General features: G+C 43.9%; 3 protein-coding genes across 11 annotated transcripts; 2 read left to right on the forward strand and 1 right to left on the reverse strand.

The window, feature by feature from the left end:
* Positions 1 to 1037: 1037 nt before the first annotated feature.
* On the reverse strand, positions 1038 to 5012 carry LOC112288578 (serine/threonine-protein kinase 1). Its single transcript, XM_024532886.3, has 2 exons — positions 3608 to 5012; positions 1038 to 2945 (listed from the first exon to the last, which is right to left on the reverse strand). The coding sequence occupies exons 1-2, from the start codon at positions 4553 to 4555 to the stop codon at positions 1698 to 1700; spliced, it is 2196 nt and encodes a 731-aa protein (XP_024388654.1). The 5' UTR covers positions 4556 to 5012; the 3' UTR covers positions 1038 to 1697.
* A 1428-nt stretch (positions 5013 to 6440) lies between these two features.
* LOC112288582 (mitogen-activated protein kinase kinase kinase 1b-like) lies at positions 6441 to 8085 on the forward strand. The gene is made up of 2 exons (XM_024532894.3): positions 6441 to 6583; positions 6730 to 8085. Exon 2 carries the CDS (start codon positions 6760 to 6762, stop codon positions 8068 to 8070), a length of 1311 nt encoding a protein of 436 aa, XP_024388662.1. The 5' UTR covers positions 6441 to 6583; positions 6730 to 6759; the 3' UTR covers positions 8071 to 8085.
* Positions 8086 to 8391: 306 nt separating this feature from the next.
* Positions 8392 to 16535, forward strand: LOC112288573 (flowering time control protein FPA). Of its 9 annotated transcripts, XM_024532870.3 has the most exons (9): positions 8392 to 8528; positions 9085 to 9198; positions 9655 to 10008; positions 10263 to 10346; positions 10630 to 10890; positions 11160 to 11219; positions 11405 to 12504; positions 12713 to 14585; positions 15702 to 16535. In XM_024532870.3, the coding sequence occupies exons 2-8, from the start codon at positions 9130 to 9132 to the stop codon at positions 14556 to 14558; spliced, it is 3774 nt and encodes a 1257-aa protein (XP_024388638.1). In that variant the 5' UTR covers positions 8392 to 8528; positions 9085 to 9129; the 3' UTR covers positions 14559 to 14585; positions 15702 to 16535. The 9 variants fall into 9 exon arrangements, with proteins under 9 accessions (XP_024388638.1, XP_090110517.1, XP_024388636.1 ...); XM_090254391.1 differs by lacking the exon at positions 15702 to 16535 and having other exon boundaries at positions 10263 to 10390; positions 12713 to 14988; XM_024532868.3 differs by lacking the exon at positions 15702 to 16535 and having other exon boundaries at positions 12713 to 14988.
* Positions 16536 to 16568: the final 33 nt, after the last annotated feature.

Raw genomic sequence — 16568 nt, forward strand, 5'->3', positions numbered from 1 at the left:
TTATTATAATTTTTTAATTTTAAAAAGATGTTATTATGATTTTTGTAATAGATTATTTGGATCTTTTATATAGTATTATTAGTTACCAATATTAAAAGTTGATACTTAAAAATAATGTTGATTTTCAATAAACTCCATGAAAGATAAGGTGAGATATTAAAACATCATATGTAATGGTCAAAAAACATAGAAACTAAAAAATAAACTTTGCTATGTTTTTAATCTTTATTGAACCATCTAGAGTGTTTTTCTTGTTAATTAGTATCATTTATTGTACATAAATGTATTTTTTATTAGAGATTGTTGATTATCAAAGGCAATGTGTTCAAGGCTGACTAGAAATTATCCTTACCAAGGCCCTCAAGCATCCCTTGCTTGCTTTTGATCTAGCAACTACATGGCCTTTTCTTATCCAATCATGTATATCTATGTGGCACTACCACCTATATAGTCTTTGTTAATTATCTCTATTGAGTAATAAAAGTAAAAAAAAAATCAACTAGCTACTAAAAATCAAAGATTTTTAATTATACACTATAGAACTGAATTGACTATCAAAATTATGATTAACTATTGAGGATTATTAGTTTTTTGAGAATTAATTAATAAAGAGAATTGTATAAAATTAATAGCAATGCTTTTTAACTCACAATTCTGGATATAATATATATTCATAAGTTCATACCATTAATTGATATAACACTAAAGGACAATCTTCTTGTTCACCAACACCATGTACTTCCAAAGCATTCTCATAAAATATAATAAAAGAATCATAAGACCCAATATACATATTTCATCCTTTTCATATTCACCATCACTATTCTTTGGGACTTACTAGTTTCCAATCAACATTATCATACATAGAAAGTCCAAATCCAATATGTATTACATTTACTTCGACCTTACACCATATTTCACATCATCATTCGGAACCACAACACATCATTTCCAAAACAATGTTAAATCCTGCAAACAGCATATCATGACAAAAATTGTGAAAACATCTGATGCGTAACAACTACTCAAGGAATGTATGATTTATGCAAAGTAATAAATCACATTGCATTTTGGAAAGTGCCAATTTCAATTACTGGTTCCATTAACAACTGAAGAGCATCAACTAAAAAGCATCACTCCATCTTTTGAATCATTGAATAACAAACATACCATCGAGTGTCACTGCACAAACCTGAAGTCACCATCATTGTAAAACTCTCGTTTTCTTAACCTTCGCTACCGTCTCAAGGTGGATACTCAAAACATCTACTTTTCTAATCAACTTACAAAACCTACGAGCATGAAGAAGAGGATATTGTCCAAATACTGCGTAAGAAATGAAATACAGCAATACAGAACTGGAAAATAGAATGGACTCCATGCTTGAGGATGAGGATCATTACGGTTGCCGGCCCCAAAGATCACAAACCATATGGTTGTTGTGAAGCACAATACAAACGTAGGAAGGCCGTGATATGGAAGCATTACGAACTTGCTACAACCCATGGACAACAAGTACCTCGCATAGCAGTCGACCACAATCAACGATTTGCCAAGACTACCCGAGGAGAGCTGCACATCAAGCACAGTTTTCAAATTTGTAGAGAGAAGCCTCTAGAACGGAACACGAAGCCCATCATTTCGGTAAATGAAAGCCCTGATACTGCATCGCCACTCAGGACTGCGAGATGAACAAACTAGAGCCGAAGAATTGTCCTGAGTGTATCAGACAGGTTGTGAATGATCTGCTGTTCCTGAGCTGCCTGCCAGCCCTGTGATGGTAACTCTTCATAACATCGCTTGTGATATGCTAAGGACCTTGCAAGGTTTGGAAGTGTAGTGCTTGTCGCAGTTCGTTGGTATACACTGGGTGGTAACGGCATTTCGCTGTTGGGAGCCTTTCTGCCACGCCGGACATGTCCCTCCCCAACGTAGAGGTCCTGTATGGCCTCAAGTGCTACGTTTCTAGTGCGATCGGGCCGACCATCAGCAAAAATTCTGTCGAAAGTTAAAGCTATTGGTGAAAGGTCCGTGGCCTTCAAAAACGGGATCGGCACCGTGTTTCCAGCTGCATAGACGGACAAGAGCTTGTCTTGTATGCCGAATCCTGGACGATTACCACCTCCAACAGGGGTCCCTGGTCCGAGAGTTGCCTCCATGGAAGAGAGACTTCTTCGAGATATAGATGAATGTACGCCTACGGGTTGATGGGGAATGGGAGAAAACACAGCGTAACTTGATGAATAAGTTGTAGGTGTTTCTAGAGTCAGCCTTACGCCATCCTTGAAGTGTTTTCGTGAACCCACCGTACTTTCAGGAGTTGAATTACGACCTTGATCGGTATCCTGATCCCTGGTATCTAACGAAGACTTAGAATCCTCACGATTGGGAGACGTTTCCATAGACATCGTTGCCTCGTACATGGACCTCCTACTGTCCAATTCAGCTGACACAGGACCTCTTATTGTACCTGTGCCCTCTTTAAAAGTGTCACTAAGTGACTTGACTACAGTATCACGGACCAGCATCGTTCCTGCACTTGTGTCATGCATTTTCACTGTCTGGCCTTTCTCCCAAGAACCGTATTGACCACCTGAGGATGTCGTGCCTTGCTCTTGCACGTAATTTGCAGCTTGAGCAGCCATTTCAGCTCTAATCCGCCTGGCCTTCTCAATTTGAGGAAGCATCGATGAGGCAGTCCCTTTGCACTTTTCGATAAACTTGTGACTGAGCAATGCACTTGCGGTAGGTCGTAACCGTGGCTCTTTAGTTAAACACTTTGCCACGTAATCGTGAAACACCAATGACCATCTCTCTTTATCTTCGAGCATTGGAGCCGGTTCTCGCGATATCATAAAGAGCACTCTCATGGGATGCACGTTCGAGCGAGGAGGTAACCCCTCTGCCATTTCAATCGCTGAAACTCCGAGAGCCCATACATCCACCTGCAAGCATTTCAACCACACGAACATCTTCAACTCATTGGGCATACAGAATGACTGAGAAACAAGTACTCCGCGAGAGCTTCTTAATAGCCAGGTCGATGTTTTCAAACCAGAAAAGCATAAACGCAACGAGGTTGAGCTAAATGAAATCAGAATTCTAGTTAGTGTCGCGTGAAAATTGCCAGATAGTCTGAGAAGATATATTTACTGTTTCCTCAAATTGACGTCTATCCTGAACTCAAGGAAAAATATGACTTCCAAAATTTGAGGTCTACATTGATCAAACAGCGCATTAACAAAATCGGAACGACGAACTCCACTGGCAATGTCGATCAACATTTCGCAGGCATTGAAACTCAACAGCTCAGGAACTTTTAAACAAAACACGGGTCAAAAGCCACGCAGCCCTGGATATGGAATCAGTGCCTCTGCGAAAGGACCAATAATTAAGGTTTCCAATCCCCTAATAATAAAGTCAAGTTCCGCAGCACTTTTAGACATCAGAAGAGAAACATAACTTTCGATATCTCCAATTACATCACAGTAAACTCGCTTAATACAAACAGACCGACATGACCTAAGTTTGCAAAGTCTCATCAGTGAAGACCCGAGAATACCCAACATTTCAGGAAGTAAGTGTCTCGATGCAGAGCATGACGTACCTTTCCATCGTATCGGTTTTCTTGTATAACTTCAGGGGCCATCCAGTGAGGAGTTCCAATAAATGTGTTCCTTTTTGACATTGTTCTAGTGAGTTGAGCAGCCACTCCAAAATCTCCAAGCTTGACCTCTCCTTGCTCAGTCAGCAGAATATTACCGCCTTTAATATCTCTGTGGACTTTAAAGATTGAATGTAGGTATGTCAATCCCTTCAGGGCCTCCCTACAAATGTACGCAATTTGTTGCTCTTCCAAAGCCTCGTCGGTAATGTTCATTAAATCGGCCACACTGCCCCCCCCACAGTACTCCATCACAATCCACAAGTAATCTTCCCCTTGAAAAGACCCCAAGTACCGAACCACGTTAGGGTGATTGCACTGCTGTAACATCCCAATCTCACCGCGAATCTCCTCATACCCTTCTTCTCCTTCGGTCAGAGATATCACTTTCACCGCAACAAGTTCCGAAGTCAGCAGATCCCGTGCCTTGTACACTGCACCATAGGAGCCTTTCCCAAGCTCATTCAGGAGCTCATACTTCAGTGAAGGATCTTCGAATGCAACGTTTTCCTGCAAGAGACTCGTGCGATCACGAACATCACCCGAGAGAGCTCCCGACGACCCTTCGATCCCACCAGCCCAATCACTCTTACCTCGAGGCCTCCCTCCCCCATCTCGACGTTGCACACTACCTCCCCCGTCCTTCCTGAAACTCTCAGCCGCCTTATGCACCACGGTAGAGTACGGATCCGTACCTGAAATGTGCTGTATCACTGTCGAAAACTGAGAAGAAGAAGACACTTCGTCAGGTTTTGTGATCACAGTGGCGAATATCGAAGGGGGGGAGGACGGAGATTTCGAAGAGTCGAGGTTATCCACACCTAGTTGCTCTCTCCTCCTGGATTCGCTTCGGATAAGCCCTGGACTTCCCCTCGGATCCGAAGAAGACATGGCCAGCCGGTAACCCAAGCCCCAACCCTCTTCTTATCTCAAACCTCACCTTCAAACCCTTGGCAGCAACACCCCAACTCAATTCTCTTCTCCCCAACCTAGTAAAACCACACAACCTACGAAATCCAACCCCTCAACAGACTCCCACACTCGTCTTCCCTCGACGCCCACAACCTAAGCCCACATCGCACAACGCCGGCCGACTCCCACACGGCATCGCCATCTATTTGCTGTGCGTTACCTCTTCCAACACTCCCATCCGCCATTCTCTGACGCATTCAACCTATCATCCTCTCAAAATCCCACCACCCACCCACCACAGCTCGATCTTCCAAGCTTCACCGAACCCAGCTCAAAACCCTAAATTCGAACGCGCAATCAGCTCAATCCCACCCCGTGCGCTCCTGCGCATACCAACTCCATCGCCAAATCGAAGACACACACACGCACACATTTCGCATCCAAAAGTGAATAGCTCTTCGTTCGGGATTCAATTTTCGTATCGCGCATTGAATCGGACGGGGACCGGCTTCTTCGACGCCCTGATCTCGCTCCAGTTTTGCTTCCGACACAGCTCAGTCTGCTTCCCAATTCCTGGATCGCTCTCACTCGTGTCCGGTCCTCTTATGAATTAGTGAGAGGCTCCTCTAATCTTGCTCAGTAATGACTTACTAATGTCACTACTCGCGATTAGTAACCCTTGCGAAAGATTGTTACGCTCGCCCCTTGGACTCTTATTCTTTGTGCGTTTTTAAGACGAATGTGTTGGTTTCTCCACTCTAATAAAAATGTTTTAAAAAGTAACTTTAATTTAAACATTCAGCATTACATTATTTAAAAATACAAGACGTCAAATTTAAGAAATCAATGTCTTTCTTTGATTTTGATTTTGATTTTTAAAATGATTTTTGCATTTACACATACTTCTTTGCTCACATTTGATTCAACATACGTAACCACAATTGTTTCATTGAACATGTTCATATTGCTTTTTCCATACTCACAGCCAACTTCGTTGATCATTGAGAACAACTCTTTCATATATTAATTTATAGTTTTAAAGGTGGAATTTGTCTTGAAAATGCTATCACGTTTCAAGAGTTTTTCTATTCTTTTCGATGTGGACTGACCACAAATACATGTTCATGAAAAACAAGCCTGTATGATAATAAATGAAATACAAGATTAATGTTGTTATAAGACTTGATGACTTGTATATTTAATTATTTATTTCTTTATGCACTCAAATATGCACATACATATACTTGCAAGCAATGCAACACAAATCAATCTAATCAGTCATGTCTTTCATGGAATTTTTTTAATTACACAATATCACACATTAACTTTCATTACATTAAATATTGTGTAATGTTTTATAATCATTCACAACGTTGCACAATAATATTAATCACAGCTTCGAAGAAAATTAGAAAAACGTCAACTCAGACAAGAGAAACTAAAAACTGCAACACTTTTTCAATACATTTAAAATCCCCCCACAGAATAAAAATCACATGTGATTATTAGTGAAACCGTTTAAGAAACGAGACAGGGCAGGCAAACACACACGATCTACACATGCGAATCGAGATACGGAGAGGGGAGTAGGCACGGTAGTGGGATCAGGACACGGTGTACGGACGCGTATGTGTAGGAGAGCAATACCGTAGACCAGGTACATGGTTCACCGACGAACCTGGGATGAGAGCCAAGTAGGGCTAAAAGAAATGAAGGAATGGGGTTAAGCATTACATACAGAGGTTACGAGGATTAGGGTTACTTTTGGAATTTTGGCTTTGTGAATTTGCGTAGCGGTGGAGGGTTTTGTTAGAGTATATTGTCTTGCTATAGACAGCGAGTGGCAAGATTGAGTGAATGGTTAAGTTCGAGATCTTCATGTGGAGCACGTGCTTGTGGACGATACATGGGGTCCATACTGACTTCCGGAGAATGGCCTGGCTTTCGGGTGGCGAAATTTTCGAACTTTGAAGAGGCTTCAAGTGGAGTACAAGACTAAGATCCAGGGTATGTGGTTCTTGGAGATCTTGAAATCCTCACGGCTGCAGGTAGGAGGTTTACACAGATTTATGCGAGGGGTTTGAAGTCACTGTAGAGTGTTGGTTGCCTGAGATTTTCGATTGACATGCAATTGTGCGGTGCGAGAAATGCAGTAACTCGTCAGTGGAGACGGAGTAGGAAGGATGGTAGAGGAGAGGGGTAGTTCTCGCAGTTCTCGGGGCGGCTCGTGGGGTAGTGGCGAGGATGGAGGGAGCTCTCATGGTGGCAAGGGTGTGCCCAAGCTTTCGCGTACCGTTGCCAAAAAGATTCATAAGTATGATGTATCAGCAGATCATTCAGACTACGAAGACGACGGTTCCGTCCATTCCACATCCTCATCCGGCTCCCGTAGGAATCCTCTCAGTAAGAGTATCATCCAACAGCAGAGCTTTCGAGTGGGAGCCAATTTCGAAGAGGATTTGAAAACGCTCTATGAATTAATAGGTGTGTCAAAGCCTGCGGACCTAGCTATTTCGGCCTCGGACTGGCAATCTCGTGGGAAGTCCATCGCTTACAGCCAACCGCTTTCTTCCCCCAGTCTATCACAAGAGCATGGTGAGGCTTCTCACTCCAACGACTTAAAGCCAAGCATTATTGATTTTCGTTCAGAAGCGCCCGCTGCTTCGCCTCGCGAACTTCCGGTGGCTCCCGTTAAACTCGATGCGCATGAAAGAATGACCTACCGGAGCGATTATGTCAATTCCCAACCACAAAATCATTATGGTCGTAAAAATAGTCCTTCCCAGCGCTCACCACCTCCTGAGTCCTTCCCCGCCTTCGATAGCTCGCCCTCTCGACTGGGCAGGGAAGGGTACGGACTACACAGGATGCAATCGGACCCAGTAATGCCTACGTTGGGAGCCCTTTCTCCCCTAGGCACTGGCAATGCCCATCCGGAGTCTGCGGGATCGACCGCAACTCGTAGATGGTCATTCGATTTGGTGCCGGGTAATCATGAAGGAGATTATGCGAACATGAGTCAGGTCGTTCGTGATAATTTGCCTTCGGCTGCAGTAGCAATGCCTAAGAACGGTCTTGTTCGGAGGTCTCCCATCATAAGAGATCCCAATCGAAGTAACAGCTCTGTAAGTAACCCTTATGCACAACGACAGTATCCCAATCTTGCAGAGGAGGCAGAGTCAAGTGCAAAGCCTGAGTCAAGTGCAATACCCGATTCATCTGCAATGCCTGAGTTACCTGCTAAACTTGAGTCAACTGCAGTGCCTGAGCTATCGGCCAAACCTGAGTCAAATGCAAAACCTGAATCAGAACCTGAACAGGATAGTTCTGTGGAGGCTAGGACAGAACATTATGGAAGTGTTAGAAAATCGAAAATACCCTCCGCCTTGCCCTCCGCCTTGATTATTGAGAGAAATAAAGCTAGAAAATATATTGTAAGATTAAAATCCTTGAGTTGTTTTTTGCGAACAGAAAAGATACTACCACAAGAATAAACAGGAATAATTAATATTAGATAATAATAAGAACATGAATTAATAGTAGATTTAAGTTACGATTTTAATATACTTCACCTAAAGTACCCATTTGTCCCACTTTAATCACACTTTCAACCAATTGTGAAGAACCATCATTCCATCCTTTAAAGTGTCACGAAACAGGAAAGTCCATGAAAAAGTTGACTATTGATACCCGGAGATACAGATAGTAAAAATACAATAGTCAATACGTGAACACTCGCCTCCTTGGAGGAAAAAGTAAAAGGTGCGGAGGCAAGCGGGCAGCATAGGAATCCTAGGCTCTGTTACTACGAGAATATCGTTATGGGGCGAAGCTCTCGGGAACCTCAATGCCGCTCGCAGCTCGGGCTCGTGGCTGCATGGGCGGAGCGGCGTGCGCTGTGGTCGTAGGGAAACGTGTTGTTCACTCACAGCCTGTGTGATTACTCTACCAGGTAGTCCTATCCCGCACTTGTGCTTACTGCTCGTTTTGCGTATCATTCCGCTTCGTCGGGTTTGTGCTAAGCGTTCGAGTTTAGCCGCGAGTTTAGTTTAGCGCCATGCTCCCTGTTTCGTTCCACTTTAGGGTTGCCTTCACTCCGATTGCAGACGTCGCACATCTGGTGCGATCAAGGGGGTCGTGGTTTTGAGGTTTGAGCCTCGGTTTTCTGTGCTTGTGTGTTTGTTAGTTTGATAGCCCTTGGCGCAGGGGGTTTATGTTAATGTAGGTGTGGTGTAGTGGTTTGAGGGGTGCCTTACAGGTTAGGGTTTGTTAAGTTTGAGGGAGTATACATGTAGATGGAAGTGGCGCGGGGCGGGGATACGAACTGCTAATTTGGATTTTTCAGTAGCTGTAGTACCTTTCCGTTGGCCTCATCTGAACTCGTGTAATGATTTTGAAGCCTTTGTGTTGGAAGATGATATGCCTAGGGGGATGAGTTCTGTCGTTCCGTTTTGTGCTAATTATTTTTATTCAGTTATTTTTTCCTCCTTACTTTCTAAACATTTTAGGTGGAGCGTGCATGAGGCCTAGAGACGACGGTCCGCGCGTTGGACATGCAACTCAGAACTGGCCCTGAAAACGGAAAGATGGCTACTCGTCGGCCTGGAGGCATCCCCCCTGTGGTAAGACTATAAGATAAATTGAATTTTCTAGTGTTTGAGGTCGAAGAAGAAATTGAACAACTGTCTACGGAAGGTTAAGTTAGCACTTGAGTATGAATTGATACTTCGGACAAGCTTGGGATTAATAGTGGTTTTCTGGTTCAGCATGGTTGAAACAGAGTTTTTAAAATATGTGCCTCTCTTGCATATCAAATACACGCTAACTCGCATACAGTTTATTCAGTGTGTGTTTACAGAATTTTGATTGCTTTTGCATGTGTGTGCGGCGTTTACTTGTGGGTCTCTACAGTAGTGGCATTCTTTGAGCAAGTGTGTATGTAGTGTTCGAGAACGGCAGAGTGGTATTTCTGATAACGGTTTTGTTTGATTGGATTCAGTATAGAGTCATCGTTTCGGTACCCTCTTTTATTCTCCTCTGCACACTTACATGGAACTCATCTGTTTTGCGTTGTGCAGGGGGCACCAGCTCTAAGGGGCGGGTTCCCTGTAGATTATGGTCCGCGAGTAGACGATCGGCGGCAAGGTCTCTCATCACCTTTGTCTCGTCCTGGTCACCATGGTAGAGACGATCATGAGGACACACCACCCTCCAGACATTTGTGGATAGGGAACGTTTCCCACGATGCCACAGAGGCTGCCATCAGGGAGAAGTTTTCTCAAATTGGGGATGTTGATAGCGTTACAGTCTACTCTTCTAGGAATTATGCTTTTGTCAACTTCAGGAACCTCCATGACGCTGTGGAGGCGAAAAACCGGCTTCAAGGCTTTGTTATTGGTGGTATGGCCATTCGTATTGAGTACGCGAAAGGGGTGAGCATCAACTCTTCTATGTATCTTTTAAGGCTCTTTTTATTAACTTTCCACAGCTTTTTGCAATCACCTCTAATGATCATTAGTACTTTAACTTTCAAATAGTTTACATTTCATTCATTTTCTAGTGCCGGATTATGGTTCTGCAGTATATTAACTGATTTTGCAATAAGTTTGCAAAATTTGAGAATATAACGGGAAAACATGAAGTAAAATGCTGATTTCGGGTAGAGATTGGTTCTTATTATGTTCAGCGTAATATGCTATCTGAGCTTGCGAGATATCGGGATAAAGATTCTGATCACGTCAAATGCATGGAGGAACAAGTTGCAGCAAGAGTACGGCTTTTTGTGCAACTAGCATGCGGACCCTCCTCATTTTGGTTGGATACCAAGTTCATCATATCAGCAAGAGGGTCAATTTGTGATACCATTTAAACAAATAATAACTACATGATGCAGTTATATAACGCTTAAAATATAATTGACCTGGAAGTGCCTTCTACAAACGTAAGAGTGTTTTTACATATCCTGTTAGAAGTTTAAGTGTAGACCAACAATATGGCTTAACGTTTAGCCTCTGATAACGCATGCTGTTCATCACTGTAACTTTAGTCGATAGTCTACTCGTGTGCAGGCCACACAAAGCCGACATCTTTGGGTTGGAGGAATAAGCCCAAATGTGACTAAGGAGCAAATTGAAGGCGAATTTAGGAATTATGGGGTTCTGGAAGATTTCAAATTATTACGAGAGCGGAATTGTGCTTTTGTGGACTATATTAGGATTGAGGATGCTGTCAATGCAGTAGAAGCACTTAATCGGAAGCGTATCGGTGACGAGGAGTTGCGTGTCGACTACGGACGATCGCAGCCTTCCAAAAGGGTAAGCTATATCCTGAACGAATAGAGATCGCTGGAAAGCTGTGGACATGCATCATATGCTTCATGTAAGTCTTCGATTATTCGATTATCATTGATATTTATCCTATCTAATTTCTTATTCTAATTTCTTAAGTTTGGTAGAGATGATTGTGCGTTTTAAATTGAAAATGGAATGATGAATGGGGAATGTGTCGTGCACTTGATTTATCTGGTGATTGAATGTTATGATATTGTTGGTTTATTTCCTACATCTCTGAACTCGTGGAGCAGGATTCACGGGGAGACCAGAAAAGCTCGCAAGATGGTTACAATTCTCAGCATGGATTGCAGGTTTGTATGAATTTAATAATACTTAGGATTATTGTTTTGTAGTTTTATTGTTATCTCTCTTACAGTTGAATTGCAATCTTGTCTATGATGCCACCTCAAATTGTCGCTTTTTTCTTTTTCTTTTTCTTTTCTTTCTTTCTTTTTTTTTTTTTTTTTTGTGACCTCCGAAGTTGCTTCTTGTGCAGGGGGGGTCTGGTAATGGAGTAGAAGGACGTGTTAAAGCCGATAAAGATGGAGGTCCTAGTGAAATCCTATGGGTGGGATTTCCTTTACCTTCGAAAGTTGACGAGGATGGATTAAGAAGAGCTTTCATGCCATACGGAGAGGTTGAACGGGTGAAGACATTTCCAGGGCGTACGTATGCGTTTGTACAGTTTCAAAAGGTTGAAGAGGCCACACGTGCAAAGAACGCTTTGGATGGGAAACTTTTTGATGATCCTCGTGTACACATCCGATATTCAAAGAGTGAGATCGGTCCGATTGACAGTCCACGGGATGGCCCACCTTCACGGACAGCAGATCGTCAAGGATTTTCGACAGACGTGCTTGGGGGTCCAAGGGGAATGCCTCCAGCAGCGATTGATAGGTTCGGTAGCCCTGGCAGGACCTCTGCTAATCCCAGTACACGACTAGGTGGACTTAGGCCAGAGTATCGACCCAACGCTCTTATGGCTGGCCTTGTAGATCGTGGGAGTTCGAGGGAGTCGGACGTTGAGCCTGGGATGGGACGCACATCTCACAGAAACGTGTCTCATATAGACGACTTAGAGTATTCGAGGGGTATAAGGCCTGACAGCCGTTCGTCGTATGATGATGCGTGGGATTTGCCCGATGCAGATATTGTACCCAGAGAATCCAAACGTTTGCGTGTTTATCCTGGAGGAGGCGCAGACTCTCCTGGATTAGAATCATGGTATGATCAGCGTCCACAACCAAGTTCTGATAGTGGATCCTACGTTGGGACGGGAGTTTCCAATAATTATGAGAATTTGCGTGTACCAGCTGCACCAGATTATAGTTTCGGGTTGGGAAGCAGACCTCGTGTAGGACTTCCTGGAGCTGAGAGTAATAATTCTCTTCCTATTGGAAGCCGACCAGCCGTTGTTGGACATGCACCGCCTCCTAATTCATCTGTAATACCGATATCTTCTACTTATGCGAAACATAGCGTAGAGGATGTCAAAGAACCAGAAGGATGGCAATGGCACGGCACGATAGCCAAAGGTGGCACTCCTGTTTGTCGGGCCCGGTGTTTGCCGGTCGGCAAAGGAATTGATGCAACTGTGTACGTTACTATCGTATTGTTTTTATTCTCTTTGTTTCAAGATCTGGTGATTCTTGTGTCCCTTCCCTTGCATTTGTCTCATAGCTTGGGTGCCCCGTTGTGGAGGAGCATGTTCTAGCTCCAGGTCGTAGATTGAAAATTGATGTGAACATGTGCCGAACATATTCGTTTACTTGACATTGAACATTCGAATTGTGGTTTGCAACAGTCCAGATGTTGTGAACTGTACGGCGCGCACAGACCTTGACATGCTGGCGAAACATGTATATCAAGCTGGAGGATTTGGTGTTGTGTTCTTCGTACCTGAGGGGGATCCCGACGTCCCACCATATCAAGATTTTATGCATTATCTGGGGGAGAAACACCGTGCTGGTGTTGCTAAACTGTCTGATGGTACAACTCTTTTCCTTGTTCCTCCATCTGAATTCTCAGAGAAGGTATTAAAGGTTCCTGGGGATAATTGCCTGTTTGGGGTCGTTCTGAAGTCTCAACCAGTTTCAGCACCGGTAATAAGTTATAACCTATCTGCACAGCAGCAACAGCAGATCTCCTCTTTAGCACATCCTCCTTATCCCCAGCAGCAAATTCCCTCCCAACATGCACCGGCTTCCCAGTCGCTATATTCACAAAACCAGGTACTACCGCAGCACGTATTACCAATTCAGGAACCTGCTCCTTATCAAGGATTTCATCATTCTCTTCCTCACGATGAGCAGCCTGCGCAAACAGGATTATCTACCTCCATTTCTTTGAATGATAGCCTTGCAAGCGGTGTTCCTATCTCGAACTCCAATAGTAGACCGATGTTGACGCAAGCACAGTTAGGAAGCATTGCAGGATTACCGGGTGTCCTGACTCCTGAGCTCATTGCATCCCTTACGGCATTACTGCCCAAAACTAATAACGGTCAGGCATCTTCCAGCACCGACTCAAACGTGGTGCCTCCTCTTGCTTCTAAAGTGTTGAAGATTCCTACCGGTATCTCGGTTCTACCAGTCGGGAGTACTCAACCGCTAGGAGGCTCTCTATTACAAAGTGATGTGAGGCCTATGATTAGACCATCGCAGAGCAATCCTCCAATTACATCAGTTCAAGGATGGCTACAGCAGCATACCCAGCAGGACCGATCTCAAGCTGGAGTTCAAAATTATCATTCACAAGCTGCAGATCAAAGCACTACGTACACATCTCAAGCACCTTCCCAACAACATAGTCTCTATGTAAATCCTTCTACGCAGTTCCATCTTCAACAGTCTCAACAGCAATCAGCACATCAAAGTACGCAACTTCAAGCCCAATCTAGTCATATTTCAGGCCCACTTTCATCAGGGCAGATTTCTAGCTTTGCTGGACCTCCTGCACAACATGGATATCCAGGCCCTTCCGTATCTAGTGTCCTACAATTTCCTCCTCTCCCCTTAATACCCAGACCACCACAGCAGCCCATGGGCGCTCCGCAACAACAAATGGGTCCACCTCCCCAACTTCCTAGTGATCAGTTAGCTCAGCTCACTGCTTTGCTAACTCAGCGGCAGCAGCAGACTTCTCAGCAACAGACTGCTTCACATCTTTTGCAGCAGCATCTCCAACACCAATCTACCTCATCGAGCGGTCAAGCGACTGCTGCATCGCAACCCCAACAAGTTCTGGGCTCTCTGCCTCAACAACACCAGCCACAGCATCAACCTCCTCCGGGACTTCCCCATGGTCCTCCTTTGCAGTCCCAGCCTCCTAAGTATGGCCAATATTCACAATCATCTTTGGGGCAGGTCTCTGTTTCACAATCTTCAGGTCGGGCAAATTCACAACTGTCGAATCTCGTGTCTCAATCGCAGCATCAAAACTCCTTAAATGTCCCAACAGGTAGTTGGGAAAGTTCAGTGCCACAAGCTAGTGCTGGTTCAGAGCAACAGGTGTCATCTCAGAATCATGATGGTGGTGATGCCGACGCTCAGACTAAACGATTTCAGGCTACAGTTCAGCTCGCTGCGGCCCTTTTGCAGCAGATGCAGCAACAGCAAGGGAAGCCTTCAGGAAATCAAGAACAGCATTGATTTATTTGTGAAAGCGTTACCCTGCAGGTAATTTTTGGTTTGCAGGTTTTTGTAACATAGGTCTTGCATTACCCTTGCAAAATCCCTTCAATGACGCCACTGCTTAGAACTTCACATGGGTATAAGGTTTGCTTTCATTAAGCTAATGAACTTGAGATGTACGTTATTCGATGACGTACATCTTAAGTGCGAAAACACGCAATAGACGATGCGGCACTTCTTGATTGTTCATTCAACTTGGAATGACATCTTAAAGTCAACTCGGAGCGCGTTCTATAATAAATGAACTCAACTATAAGAAAACCAATCTTTGTGAAGGTATTCTCAACGAATACGTCGTAAAAACGCAAACGTAGTTTATGTTCAATTCGATCGTGAGCTGGTCGAAATTTTTATTTCCGTAACGAACTTTCGCCCAATGTTTATGGAACAGCCTTATTGTCCTTTCATTTCCGGGATTTCATTCTTCGAATCACGTACATCAGCTTCGTCAGCATAGTTGATTAGCGACAATTTTTTTAAGGGATGATACTGTTGGGGTTGCATGTTGCACATCCTGTTAAAATTTTCCAATTCTTTAAGAGTCAACAGACCTAAGGCAACCTCGTAATGGTCAAGAAGAACATCGGACTTCTTAAGTTTCTACTTACGGAAAATTTCTTGTCTGAAAAGTTTGTTTCGTGCCTATGTGGCAAGCTGTCGACCTCTGAAAAACTCGGTTAGAATCTTCTGCATCTAGACGAATTTTCTCTTAAAACTAGTGCCACTATTTCAAGCACCTTCATTTTGTAATACTTTTTCAAGATTCTTCCGTGGTGCTGGCAGTATGCCAGTTCTGAGAAGAAGGATTTCGTCCTACTCTGTGTATTGCGTATTCATGAGCATTGGCCCATGTAGATCTATTCGCCGAGGCGACCTTCACGTCCCAGTGGTTCCGTTGGCCGACGAAGTTAGGAACCCAATTCATCATTCCCAGCCGGTGGTGCTTTTCACGTTTCATACACTTGGGTGCGAAGGTGATATGTGCGCTATTGCAAACTTGTTGCAATTGCTGTGGGCTGGAGCGTTTGGCACACTCTCTACATCCCCACCTACTAAACTCTTTGACGATTCTCACTCGCATACATGACGGTCGTATTGCAGAGCTCCTCGAGGTTGGAGATGCTTCGTACCTGAATGATATTTGCTATGTGCACTCGGTGATTCCCGCTGGAATGAAGATGTCGAGGTTTTGCGGAACCAATCCACACATCAACCTGAACCGCTTTCCTTGCATGCAGTGACTTGCGCAGCAGTTCCTCCTGATTCTTCCGGGCAACACGCGCTGAATCTAGAGTACGAAGTTTGAACGAAGTCGAGAATCGATGTCAAATCCTTCGGTGCACGATCTACAGGAAAAGTTCTACTCACCAGTAACACAATCCTGCAACTTGAGCACCCGTGGATCCTTTGAGACCCAGTTCAACTGATACCACCATTCCTACAGGATCTTAACATCACACGCTATGGTCAAACCCCCAGGTTCTGTTGAACTGTCCTCGGTTGTGTCCATTGTTGCCATAGTCCCGCTCTATTTCCTGAGGCTGCGTTTGGGGATCGTTGTCACTTCACTAGTTCTGTTGTACAACCACAATGGATACGTGGATTTGAGCAAAGAACATGGACTATCAAGTTGTGGGCTCCTGGACTTCAAGCATGGGAGAGAATCCAACCTCGTTCCAGATTTGAGACCTGTCCCATGCCCATTCGTCAAGCTTTTTGTTACGTTTGTTTTGTTCCTTCGCATCTATGAAGCCCATCTCTGTTTTCCACCAGGTATTCCCATGATTGCTGAGCATAGGCCCTCTGGCCTTCGTGTGGTTTACTCATTCAGCATTAACACCACCCTTCTTATTTTGAGTTTCCTATCTAAACTGAACCCAGTTGTTTAAGTACAATTCTTGGTTTTTACTTAAAATTTCTTAAATCTTTCGAACATTCTCCGCTAAACTTTCCAGTGATGGATATTTT

Source organism: Physcomitrium patens, chromosome 11 (genome assembly GCF_059467195.1).
Source record: "Physcomitrium patens ecotype Gransden chromosome 11, ASM5946719v1, whole genome shotgun sequence".
In the NCBI taxonomy this organism is placed as follows: domain Eukaryota; kingdom Viridiplantae; phylum Streptophyta; class Bryopsida; order Funariales; family Funariaceae; genus Physcomitrium; species Physcomitrium patens.